General features: G+C 51.6%; 1 protein-coding gene across 3 annotated transcripts in view; it reads right to left on the minus strand.

The window, feature by feature from the left end:
* Window positions 1-69: 69 nt before the first annotated feature.
* The window catches only part of HTT (huntingtin), a 145,318-nt gene continuing 119,705 nt past the window's right edge, over window positions 70-25,682 (minus strand). For all 3 annotated transcript variants that reach the window (XM_077875802.1, XM_077875807.1, XM_077875798.1), the window contains 16 exons: window positions 21,741-21,928; window positions 19,876-20,002; window positions 17,921-18,021; window positions 16,643-16,797; window positions 16,139-16,278; window positions 14,850-14,932; window positions 13,105-13,235; window positions 12,855-12,984; window positions 10,989-11,144; window positions 8,480-8,670; window positions 8,222-8,336; window positions 7,871-8,084; window positions 7,402-7,507; window positions 5,586-5,748; window positions 5,227-5,387; window positions 70-4,252 (listed from right to left, as the gene is read on the minus strand). In XM_077875802.1, coding sequence (XP_077731928.1) covers window positions 4,039-4,252; window positions 5,227-5,387; window positions 5,586-5,748; window positions 7,402-7,507; window positions 7,871-8,084; window positions 8,222-8,336; window positions 8,480-8,670; window positions 10,989-11,144; window positions 12,855-12,984; window positions 13,105-13,235; window positions 14,850-14,932; window positions 16,139-16,278; window positions 16,643-16,797; window positions 17,921-18,021; window positions 19,876-20,002; window positions 21,741-21,928 — 2,375 coding nt within the window. In that variant the 3' untranslated portion in view covers window positions 70-4,038. The remainder of the gene's footprint in view (window positions 4,253-5,226; window positions 5,388-5,585; window positions 5,749-7,401; window positions 7,508-7,870; window positions 8,085-8,221; window positions 8,337-8,479; window positions 8,671-10,988; window positions 11,145-12,854; window positions 12,985-13,104; window positions 13,236-14,849; window positions 14,933-16,138; window positions 16,279-16,642; window positions 16,798-17,920; window positions 18,022-19,875; window positions 20,003-21,740; window positions 21,929-25,682) is intronic.

Below are 25,682 nucleotides of genomic sequence, written 5' to 3' on the forward strand. Positions count from 1 at the left end.
TCCTCACCCTCATCCTGCATCCCTGGTGGAGGTTCTTCGAGAATAAGCATGCCTCGCAGCCCAGTAGCATGTAGTGTCATTTCCCTTTAATTCAGATACACAATGTTTGTAGCAATTTAAAAAATTTAAATACACATCGCATGTCAGTCCTTCCCTCTCCTCTTGGAAGTGGACAGTCCAGTCCAGGCCAGGGCTCCGGGACATGCCCCTCATAGCCTTGCTGGCTCCCAGTGTCGGGGGAAGGTGGTGGCGGTGTGGCAGGGGTGAACACCCTGCTGACGCTCAGCCGCAGCACGAAGCAGTGATTATGGACAGGTGGCCAAACTTAGCTCAGCCCTGCCACCTGCAACAGGTCCTTGATGGCCAGGGTCCTCGAGCGCCGGTGGTCACCATCCAGTTTGCACTGGGAGACTGTGGTGACTGTCCAGGGCCAGGTGCTCTCAGAAGCACTCAGGGTGGGGTGAGGGGGTTCCTTCAACTGCATTAAAAGTGACAGGTGCATGGGGGAAAGTGACCCCAGAACCTTCCAGGCCACCTTCACTTGTCACAGCCATCTGAGTGGGCCACTCCCTGCTGAGGCCATGCCCAGGCCAGCAGCAGCAGCACAGCCCTCCGAGCTCTCCAGCAAGGCCGCACCCCTGCTGCTGCCCACTGCCCCACAGAACCACCCCATGGTCACCCTGGCTGGGAGCCATGGTTTCAAGGGCTCCCTCAGAGGGAAGGACAAAACAAAGTGAGGACAGCTGCTAGGAAGGATGCTCACAGTATCAGAGGAAATGAATTCCACTCCCCACAAATCCCAGAGAACCACGCCCACTGCAGCCCTGCAGCAGAAGGAAGCTTTGTCTGCAGGTCAGCCAAGAGCAGTTATTGCTGTTTTGTCTGTTCCAAAGGAACCGCCAACAAGGGCTCGCTGTAGCTCCCCGGAGGAAGCTGCCTCATGGTCTTGGGGACTTGCAAGTGACACCCCGCAAGGAGGGGGCAGCCTGGGTGCGGTGGGGGTCCTTTCAGAGGTGAGGCCTTCTGACGCTACATTCGGGGTGTCTGCAGGGGTCAGCCTCATTCATCGTCCGGAAAGGATCCATTTGCTGGCAAAAATATGACAGGACAAGAGAAGCGGGTACAGACAGCTGGGAGTTGCCCACAGCACTTGGCGGGGCAGCAGGGGAGGGAGGCGCGTTTCTGGAGGAGCCATGCTTAAGGGCATGGCCCTGGCTTCATTCAAATTTGTGGAAAAGTGTCGGCAGGAAAACAAACCCTCTCCCTGGCAAATAGACCTGCCAAATTAGTATTTTCAACAAAATTTGGATTGATGATAGGATTGCTGCTTGCCACAGACTTCTAGGAACTTGCTAAAATATTAATTCCTTGTGCAGAAAGCTGGCAAAGTGGATGGACCCTTTCCTAAGTAGGATTTTAATGAGCAATGACATGGTTCCTAGACACCTCAGCCATGCAGCCAGCTCCATGTGGCACATCTAAGAAAAGTCAACTTCTGCAAAAAACTTAAGCGGCCATTCCTGGTAGCCTTGCATACCTGCATATTGATATACATATGATAGATCCGCACACATGCACACACACACACACACACACACACACACACACACACACACACACACACGTACTCATCCCCGGCTAGAGAACTTCACTCACCAACTCCCATCCACTTCCGGATCACACAGGCCAGTCTTTGGGGTCAGCACGTACAGCCAGAGCTAAGCTCCAGGGCCCCTAGTTAAGCACCGACTATTTTGGATCAATGGCAAACAAGGGAAGACAATGACGCTTCCAGGTGAGCCCAGTGATATGGATCCTAAGGGGGATGGTTCCAAACCTTACATTCACAGTGTTACTTCCTACAAATGTAAACCCCTCACCAGGAACAGCATGCAGCCTGGCCTGTGATGTTCTTGTCTTGGAGCCGCTGAGGTGACGGGGTGAGAGACAGGCGGTTTCTAGGAGGTGGCAGGGAGAGATGGGAGCCCAGCGGAGGTGGGGGACATGGGAGATTTCCTTCTTAAGATTCCCTTCCATCCAGCTCAAAAGCGGGACTCATTTCTATTGCTCATGCCCTTGCTTGGTGGGGCCTCTGTGGGGGCTGGTGGGAAAACCCTGCACCCTAGCAATTCCCAAACTGCTGTATCAGGAGAGGGTAGGAAGAGGATGGCAGTTCTGGGGCAGGGGGTCAGCAGGCAGTTTGGTGTGTGCCCCACAGCTGGCTGTGTATTGTGGTGGGATATCAGGCCCATACCCAGCCAGATGTAAGGGTAATTAACCATGTACCAAGGCTCCTCCTCCTCCGCTTCCTCCTCTGGCTCTGGAAAAGGGCTTCAAAATGACCTCCACTCACCACATGAAATACCCAAACCACTGCCTGCATTTGAACTGAGGACCAAACTGACCCACATGGCAGTCATCATGCAACCGGCCTGCCTCTGGGGCCAGACAGCAGAGTACCCACCAGCCTCACAGGCAGACAGCAAGCATGGCCCCACTCGTAGGCACACCATGAGCTCTGCCCAGCAGAGGTCAACCCAAATGTCCATGCCTCATCTGCACTGGATGATTTGGCTACTTTGGGGCTGGAAACAGAAAGTTGGTCCAGCGGCCTGGGCCTGGGGTAAAAGCAGCAGCTCTGAGGGGACGTGGGCCGGCCAGTCACTGCCCAGCCCTTCTCCTTACTACCCCTTCTGAGCCCCATCACGTATCCAGTGGGTACAGATCTGCATCCTCCTGAAAGGAGGCCTACTTTACATTTTGAGCTGCAAAGGGGGCCAAGTGGGTGCTGGGGTCCTTCTCTAACAGTTGCCAAATGCCGAGCTTTGCTCTTGACCAAGAGTGGTACAAATATAATTCCACTACACGCCTGGGCCCTAATACACAAGAGAGGCCACATGGAGAGCAGGTTTCACAGCGGTCAGTTAGCTCCCAGCCGGACCCCGCTTGGGACGGGACCGGACAACATCCAGGCTGGCGTCATTGGACATGACAGACTGCCTGTAACCAGGAGAGCTGGCCTTGTTGGCTAGGTGCCAGCACAGCTGTCCTTCACTGGGGAATGGAGCCCACAGAGCCATCAGTGTGGAAGGGTGAGGGAGCAGCAGGCGGGCTGTGTATGGGACAGGGGGGCAGGCACCTTCCAGTCCTTAGAGTGGCTGTGTGAGTTCCTGACGCAGACACCTTAACATGAAACATCTCTAAATTCTAAACATCTCTAAACAGAAGTGAACTCGTGAGAAAGGGTGGAGGGTACCACAGAACATCGCCAGCGTGTTAATAAGGAAGACAGGTAGGGGTGTGTGTGTGTGTGTGTGTGTGTGTGTGTGTGTGGGCGAAGGGGGCGGGCAGGGAAGCTGCAGGGCAGAGAGCAGGGGCTGCCAGGGAAGGACCGGCCTGGGGCAGCTTCCGCAGGCTCTGTCACATGCGGCACAGACTTGGTAATGCACATACTTTACACGGGCGTAGAAAGTTACCTTAAAATTAATCTCTTTACTGATATAATTAAACTTTAAATCCTGAGAAGAAATCAGAGAAAGGAAGTATGGCGCTGGGTGTCACGTTCCCAGCCCCCCCCCCCCCCACCTGCTCACACCGCAGCGGTCCCCTCCAGGACTGGGTGTGGTCCTGACCCCCAGGCCAGAGCCCCGGGGAATGCTCCTGAAAGCCCACTGGCGCCACCTTCTGCCGGCGGGACAGCAGAGAGGCCCTAGGACACAAGAGCAGCTGTAACCCGATGACCACGAGCAGGCTGGGTGCTAAGAGGAAAAGAACACCTGGTTAGCTGGCATTTTGGAGGAGCTGCAGCACAGAGGGTTAGTGACACAACTGCTCCTGCTCTCTGCGAGGACTCAGGCTCAACCCCACGGTACTGCACATGTTCCCTTGCACGCAGCCTCACTGCCAAAGAGCTCCTCTGCCACGTGGCAGAGCCGACACTGCCTGCCTGGCCTTGATGCGACTCGAGGGGAGGCCTTTGCGGAGCCACGCCAGCGCAGGCAGGGCCCCCGGCTCTGTGCTGCTGCCCTGTGTGGGCGTTCAGCACATGGTGACTTTGTGGACATTCCGCAAACAAGTCAGCAATCGATGATACGGGTTTCCTGGTGCCGCGACCACCTCGAACACAGACTGGAAGGCCCGGCGGTCCAGCTCCTCCTCTATCTGGTGTCTGTAAAAGTCCGTGGCCACCAGGCAGAAGAGGTTAACGTCCACTTGTTCCAGCTTGCCCATCCTGCTGATAACGTGGGGAAGGCTGGCAAAGGAGTTAAGGGAGCAAGGCTCAAGTGAGGGAAGAGCAGTCTCCTAGGCATGCCTCCCAGTCCTCACCAGGCTGTCCTTCAACACAGGTCTACAGATGGGCCCTGGGGGCCCTGAGAGGCGGCTGGAGCAGACGCCAGGGACCTGGACTGTGTAGCAGCAGCAGCTGCCTCCCACTTTGGCTCCTGCCAGCCACACCAGGAACAGGCAAATGGACGCTGCCACTCTGGCTGGAAGCCCGGCTCTGCCCAGTGAGACAGAGGAAGCGGGCAAGGCAGCCTGGGGAGCCCCAGAGCGAGGGTGCTCCACTCCACAGTACTTACCTGACCTGGCTCCCTTCACAGCGCTGGCCGCTGAGGCTCCCACTAGCCCTGCTCCCGCAGAGTGAGGGCAGAGCCATGGCCACCCGGCCCAGGCAATGCTGAGCGAGGCCTGCCACCAGCACCAGGACAGCCGTCTGCTCAGAGGCTCTGGTCTGTCTTGGGGGAAGGCTGCCAAAGGAGAACATCCCCTTTTGGCAGCCAGCATTTTTGGGGTGGGAACTGGATCTTTACTTAAGCCTTGTACCCGAGAGGATGACACAGGCACAATGGACAAGGAATAATGAGAAACAGCACTGGCCACATATGCAGCTGCATGGAACCCGCGAGTGGGTGGGAGGAGGTCTACAGGGATGGGCTGCTGCCCTCAGCATCCCTCCCACCCCGCCTCTCCAGGCGGTCCCAGTCAGTGTGGTAAACACTCCCTTTTCTTTTTCTTTTTTTTTTTTTTAACGCTCCCTTTTCTATCCCCTTACCAACATTGCACTCTGTCAAGGTTTAAGGTAAATCTCATTTTGACAGCTGGGTTTCTTTAAAGGTTAGGCTTCAAAACATTAACAGACACTATCAACCCAGATGCTGAGAGCAGGGCCTGTAGGACTGCTTGAGAAGGAGCTACCGCCCCTGGCCCAGACCCAGGGAAGGATACACTGCCGAGACCCACGGGCTGGTGGAAGCACTGACAAAGAAGCAGGAGAGGCTCCACACGGCCATGGCCACTGGCGTCCTTTGTGTGAAGTTGGACAGAGACAGCATGACCCAGTCTCGGACCATGGACGACTGCCCGGTGCTGTGCAGAGTCTGGAAAACCTGAGAAACACGAAAGCCCACAGAGTCAGAGGCCACAGCTCTTCCAACACATGGGTGCTGGGTAAAAGGATGCTGCTGGTTTTCAAAGGTGAAGAACTGGGCCCAGTGGCAAGTCTACTCGGTTAGCACATCCGTTCTGGAAAGTCTGGGTCAGTCTACGTCAGGCAGCTCCCCTGCCCTGTGACCCCGTGTCCTCACCTTATATACAACGGTGGCCATGAACTGTGGGTACGGCTGCTGGTTGGACAGAAATTCTCCAATGACTTTGTTCATGACGTCCTGGGGTGGGAAGAAGTCATCTAAAAACTGAGGAAGGATCCGTGCCACCACTCTGGCTTCACAGGGGAACCCTTTCCTGACCCTAAAAGGAGGGGACACAAATTAGAGTCTGGCCCTACCCCAAGAGGGCCTCGTGTCTAAAGCCAGTTGGGAGGCACCCTGGGTCCTAGAATGTGACCTGCAACAGCAAACAGGCGACTCCTGCCTTGCAGACCTCACCAGGGACCTACAGGTGAATGCACAGACCCAGGGCCTCCACCTGGTATGGGGGGGGTGATAACTCAGAGGGGTTTCCGAGTCATATCAAGTAATAAGCAGAAAGGGTTTGAGATGGTGACGTTAGAACTAAAAAAGACTCATTATGAAGAATGTTGTCCATGTGATGTTCTGTTTCTGTCCATGTCTAAATGCTCTATGAGCCTCTTTTCACCACCGCAGCCAGTAAGGACCTTTCTTCTTACTGGACCTGAACCCACACATTCTCCTGCTGACGTCCTGCCAATCCCAAAGATTATGGTCTGCACCCCCAATGCTGTGCAAATGGAAGAGCTGTACATTACTGACAAGCACCGAATTGACCCAGAAACTGGGCCCACGCTTCCTCCTATGTGTGTGTGCTCAGATCCCCCTGCGCAGATGCCAGCCGTGGCCCCACACATCACATGTGAGGCTGCTGCATCTGACGACACCCACCACTGGGTGTTAGTCCAGTGTCCCCCACCCAATGTCTGGAGCATGATCAAGCTGCATACCTGATGGGCACTTGCTAACATGTTGGTTTTATTTTAATACTGGGGCACAAGGGCCATGAAGGCAGGGACCCAAGCATGGGCTCCCCTGCCTGCCACTCAGCTGTGGCTGGGTTTGACAGATCTATATACAATGGAAGAATGGCTATAAACACTCATTTTAAATTTCAACACAGAAAGAGACCACAATGCTCAGCTTTCCACAACACCTCATCTGGCCTAAGTGGACACAGGGAAAGCCTTGCTTAGGATGCTCTTGTGAAAGCCAGACACTTCCTGCTGATCGAGTGAAGGGACAGGACAGGCTGAGTGGCACACAACAGGCCTCCCAAGGACACAGATGCCATCATGTCATCTGGCTGAACCCAGGGCCCAGTTCTGGGCAAAGAGCCTGGCAAGGGGCCTAACCCATTTTCCAGAACTGGCAAGCTAAGCCAATTCTGGACAGAAGTACACACAGCGAGGGAAGGTGGGGGTTAATTACAAACTCTCAGAGGTGCTTTTGTTTATTGTCTAAACCTTTACCATAGTCTAGTGAACAGTCCTCCTGAAGCTGCTGCTAATGCTGCCCAAAGGCTGTGCCCCTATGGTCCTGGGAGTATGCAGCCAAGCCTGCTTTGACTGCAAGGCTCCTCTCTCCCCAAAGACAGCAGTGTCTGATGGATGTCTTTGTTACTTCTCAAAACTCCATGTGCAGGACTCGTCTTGGTAACATGCCTTTTCTGATGCTTCCATACGGATAGGGTGCTGCCCCCCAACCTTTAGGAGAGATAGGCAAGCACCTGGACTGGTCTCAGAGCTGGTCTACCCCAAACCCTCTGGTGCTAGGGTCCAAGGACTGCCCGTTCCTGCAGAGCCCTGAGCGAGGTGTGCACTGGTAAGATCCAAGTAGGCCAGGCTGAGAGGAGAACAGGTGTGCGTGAAGGCAGCTGCTCCTGGTGAGCATTCCAGGTCAGGCCAGGGAAAAGGTGGGCTTTCTTTCTTACCTGTCAAAAAGTACAGACACACGCTCCATAGCCACAATCACTGACTCGCTGTCTGGGGCGGTGGGGCTGGGGTCTGAGGTTCTGCCCGGGCTGATTTTCTCCTTCCCTGAAACAAATCATTCTGTACTCTTACTTGCTTTGAAGACTGTGCCTTGAACTCACAGAGGGGTTCAACAAACCCAGAGAGATGATGTGAAAACAGGTGACAGAAGTGCTTGGCAGCCCAGGGCCCAATCTTGCTCAAGTACACAGGGTGCAGCAGTCAGGCCCGGCTCAATGTGACCTTGAGCCAGTAACCCCATACTCCAGAATCCCCCTCAAGTGCTGGTGAGGCCCTATGGTCTGCATCCCAAGAATGCACACGCTTCTCTTTCACTGGGACAGGAGACCCATTCTGTCTGGAGCTCAGTGGTACTGACTGGCCAGGCACAGGTGGGCCTGGGCTAGTCTCTGGAGCCCCAAAGCTCACCTGTGTACATGCAGGTAAGCATCAGGCCCAGGGCAGCCATGGCCCGATGTGGGCTGTGCACGTTCACTCTGTCCACACTAAGCTTGACCAGGGACTCTGCATCCAGCCGGCAGAGTTGTTCAGAGAGCAGGAGGCGCTCCAGACCCCGCAGGACACAGTGGTAGATAATAGACGGGGTGGACTCCTCACTTCCAGACAGCATCACCCCACACATCTGAACAAGAAGGAAGAGATCAGGCCTCTGTCACTTGTGCCTATCCTCCACATCAAAGTGACCTGACGGTACCCCCACAGGTGACAGTGCACACAAACTCACTCCCATCCTGGGGGAAGGTGCTCAAGGCTGCTCACCTGTATTATTGATGCAGAGAATTCCGGGCCTACATCCAGGGGGTAGTTCTCGATCAGGTAAAAGGCAGTGGCGCACATCACCAGCACGTGCTGCTGGCTATGAATGTTCACACAGCTGAAACCATGAGGTAGGGACTGAGCTGACAGTGTGTGGTGACCTTGTGTTTCAGGGACCTCAGCCCCCAACCCCATGACCTATATGTGTGCCCGCTCTACCCCAGTCCACCCTGAGACTCCCATGCAGCCGTTTATACTCACTGTGCTGCCCCTTTGAGGTTGGACAAGAGGTAGTCGCTGATGACTGGGACGAGCTGCTTTGCCGTCTCATCCAGGAGGTCACATTCCAGCACGTAGAGAGCACCGTGCAGGGCTCCGACCTTGCTGGGAAGGTGGCTGCTCCTCAGCGTGGTCTCTAGCAGCCGGCTGACTGGCTCTGCCACGGCCTTGTCCTAGAGCATAGTCACAGGCACGGAGGCTAGACCACAATGGATCAGGAGAGGCCAACGGGGGCTGGCCTCACACTGTAGAGGAACACAGTGAGTAGCAGGAGCTCCACAGAGGGACCAGGCTGTCGCCCGAGAGGCCCGAGCTAAGCTGGCCCTGGGCAGGCGTCCAGGGAGCATTCCTGCTCCTCGTGCTTCCCCAACCTGTGCTGACACCCTGTCCTCCCGGGGATCTGCGGTTTGGGCTGAGCCAGGGAGAGGGGCCCAGAGGACCAGCCCCAGCGAGCCCTGCTCTGTGTCCCTAACGAGCCTCCCGGCTGACAAGACCCCACACATATTGTCACAATGCCCTGCTGGGAATGGAGCGTGTCCCACCTCAGTCCCCAGGAGGGGATGCTGGAAACTGGCGCCTGATTCCTCTGGACTTTGTCCCCCTGACTCCTCGACCCCATACCTCTCCCGTTGGCTGATTGTGCTTTGTGTCTGTTCCCTGGGATCAATCCCAGCTGTGAGTATACGTGAATTCTCCCAACAAAAACCCAGGGTAGGTAGTCTTGGGTACCCCTAACAGTAGTCTATACTATCACAGACCAAAATGTTACTGATGTCCGTTTGGCACCAAACATAGTGGAGTGCAGCAAAACCCAAACACTCTGCACCACACCCCTCCCTCAAGACTCGCTTTCTGGAGAAGAGTTGGCCACAGGAAGCGGTGTGGAGGTGGGGGCGACCCTAGCGCTTCACAAGCCACTTCATCTGGGAAAGGTGGCTTCTGCCACCCGAGGGTCCCCACAGGCTTGGCTGATGGCTATTGCACACATACTGGGATGGTGTGACACCTTCCCAAGGACTGCCCTGCCCAGGAGTCACTCCCTGACCACACGAACACCACCAGGACCTGCTGTGAGGGACACACGCTTTCCAACACTGTATAAGCATCTGAGAAGGAAAAGCACACTGCTTGCGCCAACACACATATGCCTCCACCTTCCGGAAGTACGTCTGTGTGCATGTCAGGATGAGAAATCCGTGTCCATGCAGCATCCTGCCTTAGGGTCTTCTTAAAAACGATCATTACTTATTTGATTTACTGACAACACAACATCTGTCTAGGGGGATCTGGGCCTGAGCACAAAAACACAATTATAATAAAAACAAACCCAGCAGCTGAAACCCCCCACAAAGACAAAAGGGCCCCTTCAAGTCCAGCTGCTTTCACGTCTCTTGACGCCCAGAAGGCACACACTTTGAAGTGACGTGCTCACAGGGGAAACTCACTGTTCCTGCCCCCCAACGGCGGCACCGCAGCTGAAGGCCACCCGGGACGGGTGGTACCTGCCCAGGCACTTTAGGTCAGAGGGACAAACCATACAGGGGAGCACCACTGGGAAGGGGCGAGAGGGCTCCAGGCCACAGATGTGAGCTTACACCTCTGCCACGTTCTGTGTGACCTAGTCGCAGCCTCACGGGGCCCAGACAAAATGAGAGCAGCCTCACCTGTTGGGCCAGGTGCAGGAAAGCTGCCGCAGTGACGGGACAGATAGCAGGCAGCCCCCACGTGTTGGATGGATGAAGGAGTCCCTGCTGCCAAAATGGAGGTGGGCCCAGGGGGCACCATCCAGAGGCTCTGCAGTCACTGGCTGCTGCTACTCAGCCAAGAGGATAGGCCAGGCTCTGCATAGCCTGGAGGATGGTTACTTTCCTCTGGGAGCAGAGCTTCTGTCCCTCACTGGCTACCAAGGGCAGGGCCTGCACACAAGTGCTTTCATGTGCTCACATCACGGCCGGTGAGCATGTACCAGATGGTGATGTCTGCACAGAAGATGGGTGGGTGCTGTACTGGTGAGTTGACGGACTGGATGCAGAGTATAGGAAGAAACCAAAAGCAGGCAGTCTCCCTCCTGCTAAGAACAGACTCGAGCATCCAGACTTTGGGGGAGGAAATGCAGGGTCTGGGGTAAAATGGCCTCCAAGAGGGAGGGTCTGATCACAGGACACACAGGGGTCTCCAGCACTTCAGAAAAGGGGAGTGGGAGGCTGTGGGGGGCCATAGGCCACTGTGGAGGAGGAGCCAACCCATGCTTCTACCACCCACACCTCTGGCTCCCTTGGGGATGGGTCACCATGATGACCCAGGGCAAAGGGGTACAGGAGCCCCAAACCAAGGCTTCCTCACCACAACATGCTTCACCATGACCCATGGAAAGGCAGGTACGTTAGCAGAATCCTCCTGACATCCTTCCCATGTCAGACCTTTCCAGGCCAAGGCTATGCCCATGGCATGCAGCCAAAAGGAGGAGGTCCCTGCACCACCTCTCACTTACCATTCCAAGGACGGCAGCTGCCTTACAGGTGGCGGGCACCAGGTACTGAATGAGAATCTCGTCTTCTGCAGGGTGCACCCTCCGCAGTTCCGTCAGCGTCAGATACATCATCTCAAACTGGGTGCGCTCAGTGAATAAGTCTGAGACCACAAGGAGCTGGAGACACAGAGCATTGGGATAGGAAGTAAGCAACGAAGTCCAAAATGCATGTTCTGACACCAATGGGACAAATATGGGAATCCATAGGAGTCTTGGCCAAGTAAATAAATCGGCCCACACCTGGAAACCTGTAATAATAAGTGTCAGCAGATAACATGAAGATACACTAGTCAGAATATCTCCTTAAAAACGCCTCTGTATCTATACTGCCCACTGAGAGGTGAGGGCCTGGATCGCAGTCACGACCGTGGTGAGACCACAGAGCAGTTCTCCCACTGCTACTCTGCCAAATCCCAGAGCATCCCTGCAGCATGGGGACAGGCTCTCCAAAGCCCTGGATGGAGAAATGGGCAACCACTTCAGAAAGAGATGCTTGGATGATTTCCTGTCTCCCCAAAATACTCAATTCTTGGAGGCTCAACTTCACATGCCATCTAGAAATAAACGTCACCTAGGCGTGCAAGTGCATCTGCTCCTCAGGAGTACTGCCTCCTGCCGAGACCCAGCTGAGGAACCAGCAGGCTCGGCAACTCGCCAGCAGCAGCTGTTCCCAAAGCGGACATGTGGACACCCGAGGCCCTCCTGGGCTTGAGGTCAGAACTGCCTCTGTAGCAACACGGAGACCCTATCTGCTTTTTTACTCCTGTTCTCTTCTGACCATAAGGCAGTGTTTCCCAGAAGCCCTCTGATATTAGGCCAAACACAGGGAAGACAGGAAAATCAAGCTCTCTAATAATCAGTTAAGAGACTTGCAAAAATGTAAAACAAGGCTCTTCTCACTAATTGTTTAAAAATTTTAAATAAAAATTATCATTGTTATGTTAAATATTTAAGTAAGTTTTTAAAAATAAGACCTTCATTACAGGTGCTTATATTTCACTGGTTTTTGAAAAAAATCAGGTTGCAAACTTTTGTTAAAAATGAAAAATCTCACCTGCAATAAAGGTCTTATCTAGGAACCTTAGGGGTGTGTACTGACAACAGCCAGGCTCAAAATCCATGCCTGCATTGACCGGCTGGAGGCATGGCAGGGACAGACAACCAGAGCCCACTGCAGAGACTACATAGATGGTTCTAGCTGGCTGGTCCGCGGGTGGGAAGCAGGCACTGAGTGTCTTCAGCTCCAAACTCTCGCTCGCTTCTCACCACATGATGGGAAAGACGTGAAGCTGGCATCTAAGGAGGAACTACTGTCAAACCTCTATGACTTCGGTCCTAGCACCGTAAGCAGGGATAGGCCTAAGCCACACACACATCCTCTTTGGGGTCCCCAAACATACAGGAGTCTGAGCCTGCAGAGTGAGGTTGACAGCTCTGTATCAGAGCTTTTCCAGGGGGTGTGGTCGTGGGACCATCTGCCCAGCTCTCATCTAAGAAAGTAGACATTTATGAGACAGGCCCTTGGGACAAATATGAGTAAATAGGGTGGCCTTCAGAGGGAGCCTTCACACAATGTGATGCCCCTACAACACTCTTACTGTACTTATAAGGGTCCCAACTGGCTGTGGATCAGAAATGTAAATATTGGTCCCTCCATGGGCTACAGAAATACTACTTTCTCCTCCTGGATCTGTGAACTGCTCAGAGCTCCTTCCCAGGTTCCCAGAGCTCGTGAACTCTGCACGTGTGCACCCTGTCTATGGTAGTGTGTATGTGTACTGCCACGAGCACCGTGCACCTGTAGGGGAGCAGGGAATGCAGACTTACGGATCGAACCACTTCACTGATCAGGATGATGGGTGTCCTTCTGGCCGAACCTGATGGCAGGATCCAGCGACTGTACAATTCAAGCAAAAACTGGGAACAGGAGTGAATGTCGACTCCAGCCCGGTGCTTCCTGAAGAGCATAGCAGATGGGCAATCGCCCCATACACAAGATGAGACTTATTTCAGGAGGTTCCCCCAAATCAAATCACAGATAGGAAATTTCAAACTGCTTGAAAAGTAGATGGGAAACCTGGAGTTGACGGGTGATGTGGGTGGTGATGCAGGTGCAGGGACATCAGCCTCCTCTTCTTCCTCCTCCTCCCACTCCTCCTCTCTCAAGGGTGTGATGCTGTTCCCCAGCCACACGGAGTGAATGGACACCTTCAGGAGATAAGAAGCCTGGGCTCAGTGTTTAGGGCAGAGGCGTGGGTTCTCCCCTGAGCTGCAGACCCCTTTTCTGGAGATGGGGGCAGCGGTGCTGGGAACAGGAGTCATTTTGTCCACTCGGGTGCCTCCCTATGCACCCAGTTCAAACAGACTACGCTCCTGCTAACAGCCCATGCCCCCACACATCTGTTCACGTGGGAGTCCTCTGGCACACAGCATGGTACCTCACACTGAGCAAGTGGCTGCTGCAGCCTCAGGCTGCATTCCTACCACCAACTAGGACACTAGCCCAACTCCCACTCTGCATAAACAACCGTTGCCCCTTTGGGGTCCCACCAGCCATGGGGGGTGGGGCCAGCAGTGGGCAGGCAGGCTGGAGGTGGCTGCCTGAAAGCTGCCACAGATGGAATATGAACTTCGAAGCCTCAAAGCAATCTTCAGGCTTCAAGAGAGGGTGGCCCCTCTGTCCTCCTCACTCCCCAACAGCCAGTGATGGCTCATTTCAGAGGGATGTGGGAGCTGATCGGTCTCCAGACAGAACAGGGTGGGGTCAGGGCTTAGCCCTGGGCAGATGCACTATGCTCCATTCCCAATGGCTGGATGTAAACATAGATGCTGAACAACGATGTGGCTAAGCAAACGCCCCGTACCCAGGAGGCTAGGTTCCACCCCGAGAGCCACTCACAGCCTGTTCCTCAGGAACACGTTTCTAAAGAAATGACAGTGAGCTCCATCACCCTAACTTATCTCAGGGGCAGAAACTTCTCTGTAAGGACAGCACAGATAGCCCGTCTGTGGCTCCTTGCTCACAGAGGAATGTGTGTGAGCAGGAGAGGACAGGATGGAGCAGGCCTGGGGACTCTGCCACAAGGCTGTGCCCAGAGCCAATAGGGATGCCCTCGGGATAAACAAGTATTTCCAACCCCTGCTTGGCCAATGTCCTCTGAAACAAAAGCTTAAAAAAAAAAAAGCAGTCCTGAGTAACTGCTTTCTAAGTAAACCAGTAAAGTCTGAAAGGACAGAGCAGTAGACAGAGCAGCCATCGGGCACCCACGTGAGTCCCCTCCGCCCAGCACACACGTCCTCATGGCTCCAGGAGCCACATCCCTACGCTCCAGCTCCTTGACATGCACTATCATATGTGTGACTGTCCTGTTTTTCTGACAAGAAAACTGAATTTTTATTTCAAAGTGACTCACCCGGTAAGCTGTCAACCTGGCCCCCAGGGCATATCCATCTTCCACACTGGGTTATGTGACCACAGTTCCCCTTCAGCTGGCAGCTGGGATCTTCTGGCCAAATCCAGGGCCATCCTGATGTTCACCCCACCCAAGCCACTCTTGCCTGACTGACTAATGCCCCAAAGCTAAGCCTGACTCCCACCAGCCTGCTACATTCACACATGCTCACATCACTAGGTACACAAGATACCTTAAATCTTCCTCGTAGTAGAGAATATCAATGAGAACAAATAAAAAAAACTCTCCCTTTATTTAAAAAATGCATGTAATTTTTCTTCTGGATGCATCAAATGACCCAAAGTCATAGCAGATGAAAGAGAGCAAAGAAAGTAGTAGGATGTGCCCTGGCAGCGCGGGTGTGACTGACCTGGCCAAGCTTATAGCTCATGTTTCCCAGCTCCCGCTCGGGGTTGATCTGCAGCAGAAGCTTGTCGTGGCTGATGAGGGCACCTGCAGGGTGACAAGGTGGACAGTTCTGCAGAGCCCTGAGGGTCTCTGGGCTTTTCTCTGGCACTTCATAATGTACTATGCTGGCAGGGCCAGGCGGGCAATGCTGAATTATCACTGTTTCTCTTGTTAACACACCAGCTTCTGACTGCACAGGAAGCAGCTGATGGGGCAACAGCCCAGTAGACAGGCACTCAGGGACCCAGACCACAACATCGATGGGCAACACCTCCCAGGACCCTGCCCTGGTGTCTCGGCTGTCCAGTTGTGCCCACCAGAGTAGGAGGGTACAGGCGGATGCTGCCACTCAACCCATCTTCTCCACAGCCTATGTCTTTCGCACTGTCTATACCCCAGACTAAACAACTCCCCCTGCCAGCCAGAGGCCTCTGGCTGACCCTTTACCAGATCAAGCCTCAACACCCCCCTCTTCCATGATGCTTCCTACCCCTAGTCCATCTGCACCTACTCTCCCCTTCCTCCTGTGACACGGAGTGAGGCCACCTCTGTCTCCTAGGGGGCAGGAGCTCCTCAGGGGGCCATCCTGGTACACAATCCTGAGTCTAGTCCAGCACTTCAGTAAATGTCTAGCGTCTGCATGTCTACATAGAATGCTCTCTAGGTAAAGCACTCAAGATGCTTAAAACTGTATCTAACGACTGCTAAAATAAACTAGAGAATCATAAAAACACTGTGCTAAAATACTGATTAGTCAACAAAAACATGTGTACTAACAAAAATAATAATAACCTCACAAAATTTCCTTTTAACTCAGGGTGACAAACTCTGGTGCCCATTACAGGGCAGGAACACAGCCTGCAGGCCCAGACGGAGGATGGGGAAGGGAATGGCAGCTGGGGGCAGAGAGCTCAGACCAGGGATCCCCAGCCACAACAGGCTCTCAGGGGTCCAGGCCTGCTCTCGCCACAGCGCTCTCTTGCAAAAAGCTGGAGCTTCAAGCGAGTCAAGGATGAACTATGCTGATTTTTTCACTGAGTGACTAGTTTGGCCTCTATACTCCCTCTCAAGGCTGCAGGTCTCAGGCTGAGAGCCATTCTGTTCCTCATGGGCTGACTGGGGAGGGCAGTGCATTTGGTACCACAGCCTCCAAAAAGACACCTCTGGTCTTTCTGCCCGAGTGGTGGTGTTAGGATCTTGGTCACATTCTCATTCTGGCCCAGGTACAAATGGCCCTCTTCCCACAGGTACCTGTAGTAGCTGGAGACAGAGAAGGGACAGGGTCCCACGCTTGGTATAAGTGATGCGTGGCGATATTCTCTCTCTTTGAAACCATTGCTTGGATTTCCTGCTCTACAATTCCTCGGATAATGCTCAACTTCCTCCCAAACCTAAAATCCAAAACAAAGGTTAAAGGATATTTTGTTTCCTTCAAAATCTTAAAACCAAAAAACCTCAGGGCATCTTCCAGCTTTGCCTAAAGGAAACACAGGCACCTATAAGAGCAAATGACTCCCTTTGAGGGGACTCCAGTCCATGTGCCCTTGGCTATTTTTTGATGTGCTAGAGTCTGCCCTAAACAGTCAATGGACCCCATGGCATGCAGGCCTCACTGCCACGGGTCACCGAATCACTTCTTGCAGTAAGGCAACACTCACAGGTGTTTTGTTTGTAGTTCTGGTAACAAAGAAAAGGACCCAGGGAGAAGGTGCTGGTTACTCTGGGCGGGGTGAAAAGGCACCTCACTCTTCCCACCTGGTGTCGAGGGCTTTCAGGGGCTTGTTCCGGGGCTGCTGCTCCAAGCAGCTCACAGCTGGGTTGCCAGCCACAGGCACAGTCATTGCACTCAGCACCAGGGAGGTGATGGCCTGCACAGCCAGGACGTTGATCTGGGTCCTCTCTGTGTCTTCCTGGAAGGAGAGCCCACATTTTTATCATGTCATGAATGGCTAGATGCCAGAAACCATATACGCCCCCACCTGCACACAGGACTGAAAGGCCGTGGTCCTTGGGCTGCACGGTCTTATGGGGAAGAGCTGGAGGGCTGCAGAGCAACATGCCTTCCCAGCAATGGTCCTGTTTTGTCTAAGCTCCCCGCAGCCTATGCTCCCTTGAGCATCTGTGACTTGTAATAAACCTGATGGACAATGTCTACCTTTCAAAGCACAGTCTCCTATTGGTACAGACCTCAAAATATAAATCAATTTTTAAGAAACTGCCCTTAAATTTCCTCATTAATTTTAGGGTTTAAAATTAGGGTTCCTAATTGTCACCTGTGAGTTCTACACATGAGTTTAAAGAGTTTAAAGACCCTTGATTTTTGATGTAGGTCTACTTCTTAAACTGACATTTCTACCAGTTTGGGCCTACCTTCCACCAGAGTTAAGGACTTATATCCAACGGTTTTCAGTATCTCAGGCTTTGCCTTATCAGAGAACATGGTTTTTATTAATATAATGTACATTAACATTCTAAGAAGCCGGATAAATCTCTGCAAAGCAGTGAACTGAACACAGGTACATACACAAACATAGCCTTTATAACATGCCTTTTCATTCTCATTCAACCTATACACTATACCTGAATACTGATAAAGAAAACTCAAACTTATTTTCAAGAAAGGGTGCAGCCCTACTGACCCTTAACGTGTGATGCACCATGACAGAGCATACTCTGGCCACCAGGAATCTAGGCCACTCAAACTGTGAGGGAATTTGCTCCTATTCTACAACATTAGCCTAGATATGAACTGACTACCCTGGTAAACACAGAAAGAAAGAAAAGAAAGAAAAGAAAGAAAACAAAGAAAGAAAGAAAGAAAAGAAAAAAGAAGAAAGAAAGAAAAGAAAGAAAAGAAAGAAAGAAAAGAGAAAGAAAGAGAGAGAGAGAGAGAGAAGGGAGGGAGGGAGGGAGGGAGAAAAAGAAAAAGAAAAAGAGCTTGCTGCCCTTTATTGCCCACTAGGAACAATTCACAAGCTGCCATGACTGCCCATGTGCCAAAAAGTGGACACACAGGCCTGCACGTGGCCTTACTTCCGGTGGGCTCTCTTCCTGCTCCATCACAAGGGGCTGAGTCACCAGGACACCAAGGAGGGTGGCCCACGTTTCCTCAAACTGGGTGCGGCTGGTCCATCCTAGGAATGCAAACGGTACGTGAGACAAGGTCACCTGCTCCCCAAACTTCTTGATGTAAAGTGGCAGCTGGGCCATACAGCTGCAGCTGGAACAGGCCCCGCCCCCAGGGCCATGTACAGCAGTCCTGAGATGCAGCCACACTGCCAGGTACACTGCACCAGCAAGGACACTGAAGCACACATGTATGAGGTCACACGACAGGCAAGTGGCACCCTCTCCATCCCCTACTGCAGAGATGCAGTGAGGCGAAGGGATGTTTAAGCAGCAGGCCACATTTGAGTGGGTCAGAGTTGCTCCTGCCCTGCTCACCAGAGGGCTCATGGGTCTTCCCCAAAAACAAACCAGTGCATTGCACACAAGCGTGTGCAGACACCAAACCACTGGACTGCATACCCTGAGTAGGTGAAATGTGTGCTCCATGAATTCTATCTCAGGAAAGCTGTTAAAAATAGAGAAGTTAAAGGAATGGGTTCTCTGACTCTGTCTAAAAGAATATCAGATCAAAAAAGGATATAACCTAGCCAGGGCACTAGCATCTGGGGAACATGCATCTAGTGGGTTGACCTCAAGCAATGTCTTCACCAGTGGCCCTCAAGGTGTGGGATGAGCACTTGCTTCTCAGGGTCGCACTTCCTGTTGCCATGGGTGATCTGCGTGCGAGGTGGAGGTGGCCAGGCCACTTCCATTAGGGTCACAAGTGACAGGAAGGGGATGTCAAGGGCAGGAAAACCAGAGCAAATTTCAGGATTAAATGCAGACAGACCTAGTCAAGTGGGCAAACATACAGATCGATGTTTACACAATTCATTTTAGGGAAAAGAATGAAGACAAAGGCAAGAATGTGAAGGCAATATCAGGAAGAGAGTGGAGCTGTCCAGGGTACCTCTTGCACGTCTGAGTGAGGATTCGAGCAGGAAGATGCCTAAGAAAGGAAATGATAGCACATAGGGGGTGGCCAGGAGACAGCCTCCTAACCACCGTCAAGGACAAGAAACAAAGTTTTCTGAGGCTGCTAGCCTTGGGTCACTGCAGAGACTGTCCACACTGTGGACAGAGTAACAAACTGTCTGCTTCACTAAAGGGAAAAGTAGAGGCAACACGGCATCAGCTCCCTGAAGCTTCTGGGATCAAGATAAGCACAGACCCTGAGGAAACCTGAGCTGGCCAGGGATCACAGGGATGAAGGGCAGGCCCCACAGGCAGGCGAGGTGCCCGACACTTTGGGAAACATCGTAGCTTGACACAGCCACTCAGGACCTACCAAATACAACCCTGCCACCAGACCTGCAGCCATGCAATGAGGGCAAAAGGGCAACACACACCGTACTGCAGGAAGTGGACAACGCCTGATGCAAACTACTAACACTGCCACATATTGTGCAACCGTGTACCAGACGAATCTTGTGTGGTTTCTGAATCTGTACTGATGCTATGAAACCACAACACTGGGTGTCCTAGAGGCCAGGATGCCTGCCCCCACCGTCCAGAGGCCAGAGCTGTCTCACAGAAGAGTCTACTTTCCCCGCTCTAGTGCGCTGCTTCCACCTCGCTGCAGCTGCAGAGTGATCTGCACCTGAGAAGGGAATCCTCGACCACACAAGAGCGCACGGATCTGGGCTGCACATGATCTATCACCAGGGTGCCTGTCCTAACTTCCAACAAGCCTGGTATATGAAGACTTGGGGTTAAGCCCCCCAACATCACACCAACCGGTGAGTATTTTTCACTGCGAGAGTTTGCATTCACTGCAGAATGTACTCACATAGGACCATGTCATACCCTACATCCCTTGTGGAATAAATAAGAACTAGGCGCTTTGAGGCCTAGTAATTCTGGAAGAGAAACAAGGATACCTAGTGCATTGATGCGGTAGATGAACTCTTTAAAGACTTCCTTCTCCTGGAGGAACTCCACTGGGATCTCAGGGAAGGCTGTGCCGAAGTCCCCTCCTGGCTCAGGCGACCATCCGAGTTTCCAAACCTGAGAAGATGAGAAAGAAATAGTGTGACCCCAGTCAAATCAGGACAGCTGCACTATGAGGAAACCATGAAACAACCTTTCTCTCAGCATGGCCTCCTTTCGGAGGCCACATTCTTACTGACAGCTCACACAGACTGTCCCAAAAGCAAGTGCATCATCCTTCTGGGAAAACAGCTCCCATGCATCACCCGAGGATCTCCTGCCCCATTGTGGGCCTCCTGGGTCTGCTCTGACCTCCCACTTTCCCAACCTGCCTGCTCCCAAACTGGCCCAGCCCCTTTCCCTCGCTGCTAGCACCCTAGGCTAGCAATTTATGAGTTGGGTTCTTGAAGGTCCGTGTTGGCAGCCCCTGGCCGTCAGAGGCAGGCAGGAGCACCCTTGCACACAAACAGCAGCTGGTGTGTTAGATGAAAACAGGCGTCAAATGAAGTCAAGTTGCATTTAAAAATAGTCCCTGGCAAGCAGGCACATAAACTCAGTGAACAGAAGGCGGAGCTGTGGACCCGTCGCTGTCCTGGCAGCAGGAGCAGCCACCCTCCCAGCCAAGAGAATAGACCCCTCAGCTCCGCACTCCCCAAGCCCACCCATGGGGGCCTCAGAGACATGGCCAGCCCACCTCCACAGTTCCAGTGCCTCTCATTCAGCTTAGGAAGACACCAGGTCTCTCCCTAGCATCTCTGAGCTGCTCACTGCACCCTCCTCTCAGAACACTGGTGCACACTGCTTCGTGCCCTTTGTGTTGTCGCGTCTCCTCCAGACACCTTGACTTCTAGGACAGCACCTTCCCAGGGTGGCTCCCCGCTTCCCTCCAGGCAGCTGTCTCCAGACCTACACAGGGACTGAGGTGCCTCGGCAGCCAAGGCCGTGCCCTGCACACTGGCAACCCTGCTTCTCTACCGGGCTCCACCTGGCTCTCTTCTCAGTGGGCATGGGGCTTCAGATGCGCTACAACCCACTGCTCCACACCAGCCCCGGAACCCCAGGCTATGGTGGCTGCTGCCCCCAGTGAGCCCTACAGGTAGGCCAGCTCGGCCTCCTGTGGTGGCACCCTCTGCGCCCTGGTCTAAGGAGGACTGCTGCCTGGGTACAACCTGCCCAGTGTCCCCCATCACATACGTGCACAGAGGCCGTGCCCACTGGCAGGCACAGGTCTTTTCTAAGCTGAAACAAGCCCCCTTCCTCTTGGTCCCAGTTTTCACCTTGACCTCCAGCTATGCTGTCAGGCCACCCACCAACCCTCAACCCACTCACACTAAGTCCTTCCAGTCAGGAGTCCAAAGAATGCCAAGTTAAAACTAATTCTGAGGACAATTTGGAATCGGAAGCTTCAAAAGTGGTCGTGCCCAGACAGCTGAACAGTATCATACGGTGCCTGGTATTACGGGCAAACAACTGAGGGGCACGGCATCCAGTCTACCACCAAACAGGGGAGCTGAGTTACTTTCCAATCACATCCAACATCGAGTACTGACTAGTGGGAGATGAAATCTTACTTCTGGAGGTTTTCCCCCCATGTTGGAAAACCCAGCATTTTTATCAATGACTGCTAGACACAATGCCCCAGGAAACCAGACAGGTGCCAGGACCACAAACAGCAAGCACAGAAGGAGGCTCTGGCCACCCCAGGGGAAGCAGGTGAGGGATGGGCTCCCACTCTCACCCCTAGGAGCCCCCAGCCAGGGGCTGGTCTGCACATCTCATTATTTCTGTCCTTCTGCCAAGGAACCACCAGACTCACCAGCGGGGGGACACGCGTGTAGCTATTGACGAGGGGTAAGCGAGCCAGGCTGATGACGATGTTCCTCAGCACTGACGTGAGAAACGCTGGGGTGTTGCTGTTCCTCTTGTGCCCCAAGGCCAACACTGATGGCAAAGACTCCACCATTTCTGCCACCATCTGACAGGCTGTGGTGATATATGCTAGATCTAAACAAACACCAGGGTTCAGAGGTCTGTTCTGTCGAAACATATCCCAAACCCGCCACCTCTGCTCCTGATGTTCCTACCCCCCGAGGGAGAAGGCACCATCCTACAACCAGTGCTCAAACCACAAATGCAGGTGCTCACTGAAGGCCTGCAGATCTTACCTCCTTCCAGTCTATCTAAACATGCAACCTTCTCCATGCTGGCCAGGACTGTTGTCTTGAACCTCCCACCTGCCTTGCACAATGCGGCCAGCACCTAGGAGCAATCATGCTGTGCTCCTCTGTGCTCTGGTGTCCTGCGGCTCTCCTGGGACCTTCTGCTGCTCCCTGAGCTGGCGTGCAAAAAACCACATTATAAATCCCTGGCTCACTGTTTCCTGAGATCAGGGGTTCTCCTGGACTGCTGGTGGGATTCTGATAGGGTGCCAAGTCTCACCCTGGAACTCCTGAGAATGCTGAGGGGAACCCTGCAGCCGCAGAGAAGAGCCACAGCACCTTGAGGGCAGGGACTGTTCTCATTCACTTTGAGTCTGGCACAGAGTATGAGCCAGAACATTATTTGTTGAGCTGACAAATGTTTCAGGTTGTGCACAAATATAACCCATGGTTCATGAGATTTGGCAGACTAAGCAACTTCCTCATCTAGAGAGGGGATTCTTATTAGGCTTATGGAGTCAAGCCGCAAGCTAAAAGAAGTGGGGCTGCTTTTACTAATACTTTTTTTTTTTTAATATTTTAAAATAATTTGTTCTAACTCTCTGAAGAAAGTCCATGGTATTTTGATAGGGATTGCATTAAACGTGTAAATTGCCCTGGGTAACATTGACATTTTCACAATATTAATTCTGCCAATCCAGGAGCATGGAATATTTTTCCATCTCTTTGTGTCTTCCTCAATTTCTTTCAGAAGTGTTCTATAGTTTTGAGGGTATAGATCCTTTACCTCTTTGGTTAGGTATATTCCTAGGTATCTTATGCTTTTGGGTGCAATTGTAAATGGGATTGACTCCTTAATTCCTCTTTCTTCAGTCTCATTGTTAGTGTATAGAAATGCCACTGACTTCTGGGCATTGATTTTGTATCCTGCCACACTGCCAAATTGCTGTATGAGGTCTAGCAATCTTGGGGTGGAGTCTTTTGAGTTTTCTATGTAGAGTATCATGTCATCGGCAAAGAGGGACAGTTTGACTTCTTCTTTGCCAATTCGAATGCCTTTAATGTCTTTTTGTTGTCTGATTGCTGAGGCTACGACTTCTAGTACTATGTTGAATAGCAGTAGTGAGAGTGGACAACCCTGTCTTGTTCCTGATCTTAGGGGAGAGGCTCCCAGGGCTTCCCGATTGAGAATTATATTTGTTGTGGGCTTTTCGTAGATGGCTTTTAAGATGTTGAGGAATGTTCCCTCTATCCCTACACTGAAGAGTTTTGATCAGGAATGGATGCTGTATTTTGTCAAATGCTTTCTCTGCATCTAATGAGAGGATCATATGGTTCTTGGTTTTTCTCTTGCTGATATGATGAATCACACTGATTGTTTTACGAGTGTTGAACCAGCCTTGTGTCCCGGGAATAAATCCCACTTGGTCATGGTGAATAGTTTTCTTAATGTACTGTTGGATCCTATTGGCTAGTATCTTGTTGAGAATTTTTGCATCCATGTTCATCAGGGATATTGGTCTATAATTCTCCTTTTTGGTGGGGTCTTTGTCTGGTTTTGGAATTAAGGTGATGCTGGCCTCATAGAACGAATTTAGAAGTACTCCATCTCTTTCTATCTTTCCAAACAGCTTTAGTAGAATAGGTATGGTTTCTTCTTCTTTTTTTTTTTTTTTTTTTGTTTCTTCTTTAAACATTTTATAGAGTTCCCCAGGGAAGCCATCTGGCCCTGGACTTTTGTGTCTTGGGAGGTTTTAGATGACTGCTTCAATTTCCTCCCTGGTTATTGGCCTGTTCAGGTTTTTTATTTCTTCCTGTTCCAGTTTTGGTAGTTTGTGGTTTTCCAGAAATGTGTCCATTTCTTTTAGATTGCCTAATTTATTGGCTTATAGCTGTTCATAATATGTTTTTAAAATCGTTTGTATTTCCTTGGTGTCGGTAGTGATCTCTCCTTTCTCATTCATGATTTTATTAATTTGAGTCTTCTCTCTCTTCTTTTTAATAAGGCTGGCTAATGGTTTATCTATCTTATTAATTCTTTCAAAGAATCAACTCCTGGTTTTGTTGATCTCTTCAGAGAGTTAGAACAAATTATTTTAAGATTTGTGTGGAATCAGAAAAGACCCCAAATAGCCAGGGGAATTTTAAAAAAGAAAACCATAGCTGGGGGCATCACAATGCCAGATTTCAGGTTGTATTACAAAGCTGTGGTCATCAAGACAGTGTGGTACTAGCACAAAAACAGACACATAGATCAATGGAACAGAATAGAGAACCCAGAAGTGGACCCTCAACTTTATGGTCAACTAATATTCAATAAAGGAGGAAAGACTATCCACTGGAAGAAAGACAGTCTCTTCAATAAATGATGCTGGGAAAATTGGACATCCACATGCAGAAGAAAGAAACTAGACCACTCTCTTTCACCATACACAAAGATAAACTCAAAATGGATGAAAGATCTTAATGTGAGACAAGATCCCATCAAATTCCTAGAGGATAACACAGGCAACACCCTTTTTGAACTCGGCCACAGTAACTTCTTGCAAGATACATCCACGAAGGCAAAAGAAACAAAAACAAAAATGAACTATTGGGACTTCATCAAGATAAGATGCTTTGCACAGCAAAGGATACAGTCAACAAAACTCAAAGACAACCTACAGAATGGGAGAAGGTATTTGCAAATGACGTATCAGATAAAGGGTTAGTTTCCAAGATCTACAAAGAACTTATTAAACTCAACAGCAAAGAAACAAAAAATCCAATCATGAAGTGGTCAAAAGACATGAACAGAAATCTCACAGAGGAAGACACAGACATGGCCAACATGCACATGAGAAAATGCTGTGCATCACTTGCCATCAGGGAAATACAAATCAAAACCACAATGAGATACCACCTCACACCAGTAAGAATGGGGAAAATTAACAAGGCAGGAAACCACAAATGTTGGAGAGGATGCGGAGTAAAGGGAACCCTCTTGCACTGTTGGTGGGAATGTGAAGTGGTGCAGCCACTCTGGAAAACTGTGTGGAGGTTCCTCAAAGAGTTAAAAATAGAACTGCCCTAAGACTCAGCAATTGCACTGCTAGGGATTTAGCCCAAAGATACAGATGCAATGAAACACCGGGACATCTGCACCCCGATGTTTCTAGCAGCAATGTCCACAATAGCCAAACTGTGGAAGGAGCCTCGGTGTCCATCGAAAGATGAATGGATAAAGAAGATGTGGTTTATGTATACAATGGAATATTACTCAGCCATTAGAAATGACAAATACCCACCATTTGCTTTGACGTGGATAGAACTGGAGGGTATTATGTTGAGTGAAATAAGTGAATCGGAGAAGGACAAATATTATATGGTCTCATTCATTTGGGGAATATAAATAATAGTGAAAGGGAATAGAGGGGAAGGGAGAAGAAATGGGTAGGAAATATCAGAAAGGGAGACAGAACATGAAGACTCCTAACTCTGGGAAACGAACTAGGGGTGGTGGAAAGGGAGGAGGGCAGGGGGTGGGGGGTGACTAGTTGGCGGGCACTGAGGTGGGGGCACTTGATGGGATGAGCACTGGGTGTTATTCTGTATGTTAG

This window comes from Canis aureus, chromosome 2 (assembly GCF_053574225.1).
Source record: "Canis aureus isolate CA01 chromosome 2, VMU_Caureus_v.1.0, whole genome shotgun sequence".
NCBI classification, from domain to species: domain Eukaryota; kingdom Metazoa; phylum Chordata; class Mammalia; order Carnivora; family Canidae; genus Canis; species Canis aureus.